The 9,698-nt window shown below is 34.7% G+C and overlaps 1 protein-coding gene across 1 annotated transcript; it reads right to left on the bottom strand.

The window, feature by feature from the left end:
• Positions 1-7,776: 7,776 nt before the first annotated feature.
• Positions 7,777-8,782, bottom strand: LOC111370473 (putative germin-like protein 2-1). Its single transcript, XM_022992185.1, has 2 exons — positions 8,625-8,782; positions 7,777-8,526 (listed from the first exon to the last, which is right to left on the bottom strand). The coding sequence occupies exons 1-2, from the start codon at positions 8,737-8,739 to the stop codon at positions 7,991-7,993; spliced, it is 651 nt and encodes a 216-aa protein (XP_022847953.1). The 5' UTR covers positions 8,740-8,782; the 3' UTR covers positions 7,777-7,990.
• Between the last annotated feature and the right edge of the window lie 916 nt (positions 8,783-9,698).

Here is a 9,698-nt window from a genome sequence, read left to right as displayed (position 1 = left end):
TAAGAAAACAATCCTATCAAAATAAGAAATAATTCTAAACTTATGCACCTACCATATATAAATGTGTTGTATATGTAAAGAATAAATATAAACCTAAATAAATGCATAATTCCATAACACTCTCCCTCAAACTATAGCATAGATATCAATCATGCCCAACTTGCTACAAATATAGTTTATTCGAGTTCTGATTAAGGCTTTAGTGAACACATCAGCTAATTGATCTCTTGTCTTGACATGCTTAGTCGAAATCAATCCTTGTTGTAGCTTTTCATGAACAAAATGACAATTTGCCTCTATATGCTTTGTTCTCTCATGAAATACTGGATTAGTAGCAATATGAATAACTTCTTGATTATCACACCACAAGTTCATAGAGTGAGACGTATCAATGCCAATTTCTCCAAGTGACATAACCACATAAGTTCACAAGTCACTTGTGTCATAGCCCGATATTCAGATTCTGCACTTGATCGAGCCACAACACTATGTTTCTTACTTTTCCAATAGACTAGATTACTTCCAACGAAAACACAATACCTTGTAGTATAGCACCTATCCAGGGAAGAACCTGCCCAGTCAGCATCCGAGAAACCCTCAACCCTACAATGATCATGGTCTCTATAAAGAATTCCACATCCTGGAGCTCCTTTAAGATACATTAATAAATGAGTTGCGGCATCCCAATGTGAAGTTCTAGGAGATGACATAAACTTACTAACAACACTTACGGGAAACGCAACATGTGCCCGATTAATTGTACGATAGTTCAACTTTCCCACTACCTTCCTGTACTTGTTTGCATCGACAAACACATTTCAACCTTCTGCTTCGAGTTTCACATTTGGTATCATAGGGGCATCACTAGGTTTTGTTTCAGCTAAATCTGTCTCATCCAGTAGGTCCACAACATATTTCCTTTGAGATAGAAAAATTCCTTTGCCAAAAGAATTATCTATCTCTATCCCTAAGAAATATTTCAAAGGATCTATCTCATTTGTTTGAAATCTTGTGTCTAGAAAAGCCTTTAGTATACTTATGCCACTGCTATCACTACCAATAATCACAATATCATTAACATATACAACTAAAAAAATTCACCAAATTGTAGACTGTTTAAAGAATACTGAGTGATCATATGCACTTCTTTTCAAGCCATATTCAATCACAACCTCACTAAATTTCCCAAACTAGGCACACGGTGATTCTTTCAGACCATATAATGACTTTGTAGTTTGCATACCTTCCCTGACTCCCCCTGAGCAACCAACCCTGGTGGTTGCTCCATATAAACTTCTTCGTACAATCTCCATGGAGAAATACATTTTTAACATCCAGTTGGTGAAGTGGCCAATGATAGGTAGCAGCAAGAGAAATGAACAAATGAACACAAGCTAGCTTAGTAATAAGAAAGAAAGTCTTAGAATAATCCACACCATAAATTTGAGCATAACCCTTAGCAACCAAACAAGCCTTCAATCAAGCAACAAATCCATCAGGATTCATCTTTACTATAAACACTCATTTGCACCCAATTACCCTTTTATTGAGTGGTAAAGGAACCAATTTCCTTGTGTGATTATGTTCTAGTGCCAACATTTCATCTTGCATGGCTTCCCGCCAACCATTATAGGATAAAGCCCCAGAGATAGATTTTAGTATGGACACATGCTCTAAGGAAGCAATGAAAGGCTTGGAAGATCGTGACAATGCATGGTAAGAAATAAAAGAAGAGACAAGATAAGTACATGATCGTTTACCTTTACAGAGAGCAATAGGAAGATCAAAAGTAGGATCAGGAGGGGGTGACGAATCCTGAGGTGAAGTAGCTGGTAAAGGAGGCAAGTCATGGTCAGTATCAGGTGCCACCGAAGATTGCTGCACATGATGAGTGTAAACACTTTGAATAGGAGGCGCGAGAAGATACTGGTAACACAGGTGTCATCACAGTGTAAATAAGGACGTCATCCCCAGACTCAATAGAAAATGGATTAGAGGACACAGAAATACTAGAAAAAGGTGTGAACTCGAAAAAAGTGATATCAACAGACACTAAGTATCATCCTATGGAAGGAGAAAAGCATCGATAACCCTTTTGATGTCGAGAATAACCCAAAAATATACACTTAAGAGATTTAGGATCAAGTTTGGAAACTTGAGGTCTCATATCTTGAACAAAGCACGTGCACCCAAATATTCTAGGAGCAAGAGAAAAGAGAGTCTAAGAGGAAAATCGAATGGAATAAGGGATTTTGTCATCTAAGATAGATGAAGGCATACAATTGATTAAGTAACACGCAGTAGAGACTGTATCTATCCAAAATTCTTTTGAAACTTTCATATAAAAAAGAAGAGCTCGTACAACTTCCAATAAATGACGATTTTTTCGTTCTGCCACTCCATTTTGTTGTAGAGTAACAATACATGAAGATTGATGAATAATACCATTTTGTGAAAGAAAGGAAGTAAATGTCAATGAGAAATACTTATTGGCATTATCACTTCTTAAGATACGTATAGATTTGTCAAATTGAATTTTAATCTCAGCATAAAAGGCATAAAAAATTGAGAATAGTTCAAAACGATTTTTCATAAGATATAACCAAGTAACACGAGAATGATCATCTATGAAAGTAACAAAATAGCGAAAACCAGACTTAGATAAAATAGAATAAGGACCCCAAATATCTGAATGTATTAAATCAAAAGGGGACATATCCCATTTATTCATTCTAGGATAATATGACACTATGATGTTTTTCTAATTGACTCGACTCGCAATTTAATTGAGACACTTGACTAAGGTTAGGACATAATTGCTTCAAAATAGGGAGAGAAGGATGACCGAAGTGACAATGGAGTTGCAGAAGAGAAGAAGTACTTGTGCATGCAATTGATCTTGGCATCTGTGTAGGAGAAGAATCTAGCACATATAAGCCATTGAGCTCACGCCCTCTACCAATAATCTGCTTCGTCCCAAGATCCTGGAAAACGCAATGGTTAGGAAAGAAAAGAATACTATAATTAAGAGATTTAGTAATTTGACTCACAAATAAAGTCTGAAAGAAAACTTAGGTAAACATAAAATAGATGGCATTGGTAAAGAGTTTGTTGGATGTGCAGTCCCACATCCAACAACAGGAGTTGTAGATCCATTAGCTAAAGTGACACATGGTATATTGGAAGAGTATTGAAGTGATGAAAGTACCTGTATTCCCAGTCATATGGTCTGTGGCACCGGAGTCAATGACCCAATTATGGGATGCGGTAGAAAGACATGATATAGAATTACCTGTGTTGGCTAAAGTGGAAGTGGATGTGGAAGTAGTAGGTGTAAGAGGCTGTTGAGAAGGGTAAAATTGTGTAAGGCGAACATATTCATCTACTAGAATTGTAATTTGAGGCTGAGTAGAAGGTGTAAGTAAAAGACCATCCTGAGCGGCAACATTTGCAAACTTTCTCATGAGGGTCTGACTCGTGTTCTTTGCTAGTTTACCATTCAATTTCCAACAATTCCCTCTAATATATCCTTTCTCTCCACAATAATAACAACCACGAGAACCACCACTAGAAATTTTATCTCGACTACCTCCTCCTCCTCCTCCTTTATTATTTAATTGTTATTTAATTTTGAATTTGTGCCAACCAAAGCTACCATCTCATTTGGTACTATACCTTGCTCCTTGTCATTTTCTTGCATACCCGAAGGAGACGAGTATAAATATCGCTCAATGAAGATAGTGCCTCAGTGGTAAGTAACTGAGTACGAGCAACCTCATATTCTAGACCCAATCCTGGCAAAAAAGAAATTGAACCATGATCTGCACTTCTTGTTCTTGCATCTTCTTCACATCATTAGTAATGGAAAACATGGCTCGCTTTTCTTCAAATGCTTGTTTTACTCCAGTATAATACTGAAATAGATTTCGTCCCTTTTGCTTAGCCTGATAAATTTTCAGCATTAGTTCATGAAAATCTGACACATCATGTTTATTAGCATACATAAACTCTAGATAATCTCACAGTTCTTTCACAGTATCACAATGATTAATTACATCATTAACTGTCGGGTCAAGGATATTCTGAATCTAATTAAAGAGTTTATCATCTTCCATCAGCCATTTTTTTGAATCCCGGATTAGTATTAGAATGTGGAGGTGGGTCATCAGTCAAATGGGTGCCCAAATCTAAACTTGATACATATCTACAGACAATTCTCTTCTATTGAGCATAATTTCTATTTCTCGTTAACTTTCTTTCCGTGATTTTTACTGATGGGGTTACTATGATTTCATTCACCATTTTTTATCACCTTCCGCCATTGATTATCAAAGTACCAAAAGGAACACAAAAAAACTCCAATCCAACTTAATAAAAATATCAATCTAACAATAATGCATGTCCAGTAACAAGCAACCCAAACAAAACAAAATAAATCAATTCAACCAAATAAAATGAAACTGACCCGCTTCAAGCCAAACCAGCAACTCATCTGCAGCCTAAACACAAACACAGTCCACTCTGTGCTCGACTTACCTACTGGAAGGAGAAGAGGAAACGATGATACATAGAAGTCAAGGAAAATGACAAAGCCAGATGCTTAGACATTCTCTTACACCCAACACTCGCCACACACAACGAGTTACTGGAGACAGACTGCTGATCCAAAGAGAACCCGAGTCGGAATCACAAGAAGTCGCTGAATGCTCGGTGCAAACCAATTTTCGCCGCTACACTTCTAGTCGTCAACCACCAAGAAGTGACCCACGGTAAGTCTCTGTGTTAACCTGGAAAATACCAGCCCAAATCTTTTCCACCACCGAGACCAGTCCCACGAATTTTTTTCAAAAAATCACAAACCCTAATTTCTTGAATTAGGCTGTGATCCCATGTTGATTTTGGAAGAATAACTTATTCCATATCTCAATTCATAAACGTGTGTTACATATATATACACATAGAGAGGATGTTTCTCATAAGGAAACAATCCTATCAAAATAGAAATAATTCTAAATTATGCACCTACCATATATAAATGTGTTGTATATGTAAAGAATAAATATAAACCTAAATTGATGCATAATTCCATTACAATGAAGAAAGTCTTCCCAACCTACTCTCTCAATTTCTGAATGAATTATTTTATAGTAGAGACAAACCTCAAATAAACCAGAGGCTTGAGACTTATTTTTGAAGGGTTCGACAAAAAACATTAATGATAGAACATTAGTGATTCTCATAATTCTATGTATCAAATATAAGATAAATATAAATATAAATATAAAACTTGTTAAATTTTTGTAAGCATCACGAGTTTTAGCCTAAAATCATTTTTTATTTTTTTTGGGACACCATACATATCTATTGAGATCTTAATAGAGTCATAATGAGTAACTCTAATTGTTGCAAATCAACCATTTGATTGGCCCCAATTCCACATTCATGCTCTCTAGTACCCAATATACGTTGAATTTTCTCTCTTTGTGAGTTTACAACTTAGTTGCTCGTTTAAAATAATGGATGTAGCACACAAACTGACAATCTCTAAGAAATGATGCTTTAAGTTCATTCTAAGCGCCACAAATATTACTATCATCATATCATTGACTTATTATTTTTTTCACCTTAAGTTCATGTTGATCAACAACATTGGATATCTTGATTTTGAGATTTGATGACATGATGTCATTAATTCTTTTGATTATGATGAAGCATCCTATCAAACAACCATGACTCTTCCCAAACCTCAAGATAAAGGGGCATATGCTCTCATTTAGATGCATCTTGTGTTTTAACAATAAGAATACAAAAATATTCATCTTCGATTTTCATCAAATCATCCATCATACTCTATTGGTCATAATGCACAAAACTTATGGTGCAATTTATTGGCATTTTGTAGAGCATTTTCCAATGCAACTTTACTTTATAAGTTGTAGAAATTTCTTATGGTTGAGTGAGGAAGGAGATTTATCTTTACCTTTGAAGGCACAACTTTGAAATGCTTGGCATCAAACACTTTTTACCGAAGTCATTGTATGCAAATGTTTTTTTGAAGTTCTGCTTGTGATACCGTATGCATAACCTTTTCAATAAGTTGAGACGGTATGATTAAAATATTTAATTAAACTAGTTGTAGCTTCCTGTTTGACATTCCCTTTATGTGGTACAATCTAGGCAGTTATATAAAAGATTACTGGGGAAATCAAAGAATATGATGCTGCCATGTGAAAATATGTCAAGAAAGATATAAACATTGATGTATATGTAGCAAAATTGTAAAATATTGAGCTCTTGTCACACATTACATTTATTTTAATTTTTAATCATCTCTCAATTGTTATATTCTTCGGAAACTAATTTCTAATACCTGAACAAATTAACATATTTTTGAAAAAGAAAGTAAAAATAACAATATGCCATTTTCGTTGAAGGAGGACACTCCAACCAAGGAGATTCAGTGAACTATTTTTTCTAGAAACAAAGAGCTTGGTTTTTTCTTTCTATCACTGGATACTGTTTAAGCTTTAGGAGATGAAGCCCTACTTTTAGATATACAATTCTAGGAGGGTGTTCGAGCCCTATTTTTATGGGGGGAAAAAGCATTTTAGAATAGTAGATTAATTAAAAATGTGTGGTTGAAAAATAAGGAAATTTTTTTTATTTATGTGTAATATTATTTTAATGAAGAATATGTGATTGAAAAGAAGAGAGTCAAAAATGTATTTTGAAAAAAAAAAAATAAGAATTTAGATTGACAGGATGATCAAATATTTTCATTCTTTTTTGGGATCCCTTTCAATACAACTATATTATTGCAATTCACGATTTGAGGCTGATGGAGATTCTATTTCTAAAGATGAAAAGTGTTGGTCAATATAAATAGATGTTCTTGTGACATTTGGAAGGATGAATCTTTGAATGTATGAAAAACAGAGCATTGTATACGTGTATTTATTTTTGTTCTTAAGTAATTAAAAGCAATAAAAAAGAGAATTATATGTTTATTTATTTTTGTTCATATGAGAGATTTCGTAATTTTTGAAAAGATAAGGAGGCACTTTGTATTACTCAAACATTGAGAGAAGTTTATGTACCCTTTTTTTGATTTGGATAAAATTAATTTTTTAGTAGATTTTGGTAAAAGTTAGTAAAATGTGTGGTTGAAAAGTTGATAAAAATTTGAGGATCTCATGAAGCGTGCGGTAGAAAATGAGTTCGAAGAAAAATGCATGCATATTAAAAAATAGGAACCAAACATGAGATTTTGCTCGTATATCTTTAAACAATGTCTCACATGAGCGACACTTGACATTTAACGTTTTCACCATCCACTTAGCACGAAATTTGAAAGTTAAGAATCCATTTGTTAATGAAGTTGAGTGCAGAGCCAAAGTTAAGAATACATTTGTTAAGAGTCCTGTTGAGTTGTATATGTGGGTGTAAAATGGTGGTTTCAATTTTGACCACAAAATTGAAGGGTAGGAGCTAGTTAGTACGTGATTTGCTTGTTTAATTTTACGTGATAAGATATAAATATGTCCCCTATATATGTTTGGCATGGTACTCACCTAATCATTTTTTTATGAAAATGACACTCAGACAATCCTAAACTACTTCATTTTGAGTTAAGAATTTGCGAACGTGTCTTTTAAAATTGTCGTAAAGAATATCATCAACAAAGTTTTTCTAACATGTGCCTTTATTATTGCCTTGACGAATTTGATAAAGGAAGCTTAATTTCTTGGTTGTTGATAAGAGACAATAGGAGCCAGATGAAGAACAGCTAGTTAACATCACAAACTTTAATTACTGAAACAAATTAATAACAGATAACATAATAAAATAGAAGTTACATCCTCCGTCTAGCATTCTAGTTCAAATACTAGTGAAGTATTTATCCCTCGTGTCATGCCTGAAAATGGTAAGAACCTTGCCTATGCCAATCTAAAAGACCAACTCAAGGCTATTATTCGTAGAGGAGAAACCCTTAATACGGTGATTTGAGATTGCGGATGATCGATTTGTCAACTCGGAAGGCCTTGGCCAGTAAATCATCATTAATAGATGGATTTGATCCAAAAATAGTATTAGCAATGGGAATGACACCCGGATTCTGGCTGCTCAAGAAGGCTATAGTGACGGCATTGCCATGCCCAACATTTTGTTGAAAGTGAATGAGCCCAAAAGGGAAGACAAAAACATCACCCTTCTTCACAACTTTCGAAAACAGCTTGTTTTCTGGATCTGAGGTGACGAATCCGACAAGTACTTCCCCCTCCAATACTATCAAAATTTCCGATGCTCGAGGGTGTCGATGGGGAGGAACAACTCCACGTGGTGCGTAGTCGACTCGTACGGTGGAGATGCCAAGAGTGTTGAGCCCGGGAATTTCATCCACGGTCGGCCGGTTTACGAAGGACCCCAAGGGATTTGATGTGTTTCCAGGTCTATGTAGTCCTTCGAAGAAGAAGTGATCAGCTGTTACCTTTTTAGGGTCTAGACATGCATGACCGTTCACACTCACTGCATTACAACAAACAACACACGTAAGTTTAACGTTAAAAACCTTGAAAAAATTAAAAATAAAAAATTGCGGCTTCAGCGACGAAAAATTCCCGAACCTGGACTATCGAAGTCTGCCACGCAGAAATCTTGAAGCGGGCTAGGTTCACCAGCGTGGACGAGTGTCCATCCAATGGCAAGAAGACTAATTAGGGTTAAAACAAGATTTTCCATTTTTGCTGAACTTTGAGTTATAACTTAAAACCTTTGAAGTGAATTAGATATATCTTGATGTGGAGTGACTAATGGCTAGAACCCTATATATATAATATGACAGCTAAGGTTAGAGATTTAAAAAAGACGAAGTCATGAGCCTGCCGCCCATGCTTCAGTCCAATGTTTTTCAATATTAAAAAAGAAAAGAAAAGCACGCACGGAACCTTATATGAACTGCTCAACGTGTCGCATGAAAAATTACAACTGAATATATTTATATTTTACAAAGAATAAATTAATGGTCATTAGACAAGGTCCTTAGTTACAGTACATGCATGCACGGCTAACCATTATTTTCGTCTTGTACGTAAAATCCAACCTTGTATGTATGTTTAGTTCTTGACCTTACCAACTTGTTCTTTATTTGACTTCTTCAATTTATACGAAGTGGAAAAGGTTGTTGATTGATTAACTAATTGATCATGCTTCAGCTTTTTAATATCTTCGGGTATTGGATTATTTATGTCCATTTTTGCTGATAAATCAAATGAATTGTCTATATAACGAAACTCGTTCAAATTTCAATGTCATATGACAAACTCATTCGTTGATGACATATAGAAGAAGAACAAGAATAAAGTTATAATATCTATTTACTTTCTTGCCAATAGAACGTTATATTGACAGGTAGAGATTACTGATAAAATATGCTGCGCTAAGAGAACAGTAATTTTCAAAAACTGATTTTTATCATGAGGAAGAATTAGGGGAATATGGTCTGTCGTTTTCAGTTTTATAAAACACTTAAAAATAAGTATTTTTGAAAATATATTTTTGAAAGCAAAATTAAATTTGTAACATAAAATTCAAAACATATTTTTCATATTTTGAGTGTACTGCAAACACTCAAAACATGGAAAATAAAATAATCAAATTCCTCAAAGGCAGACCCAGCCTTCTTGGATTGTGGGGTCAAA

This window comes from Olea europaea, chromosome 21 (genome assembly GCF_002742605.1).
Source record: "Olea europaea var. sylvestris chromosome 21, O_europaea_v1, whole genome shotgun sequence".
NCBI lineage: Eukaryota > Viridiplantae > Streptophyta > Magnoliopsida > Lamiales > Oleaceae > Olea > Olea europaea.
Note: the sequence above shows the minus strand (reverse complement) of the source record. Positions and strands in the feature narration are given on the sequence as shown.

What these genes read in the sequence shown, in the direction of transcription:
- LOC111370473 (XM_022992185.1), bottom strand. Translation starts at nt 8,739, where the DNA reads ATGGAAAATCTTGTTTTAACCCTAATTAGTCTTCTTGCCATTGGATGG. An exon ending in GGCAGACTTCGATAGTCCAG is followed by an intron (nt 8,527 to 8,624) that starts GTTCGGGAATTT and finishes GTTGTAATGCAG; the next exon opens with TGAGTGTGAACGGTCATGCA.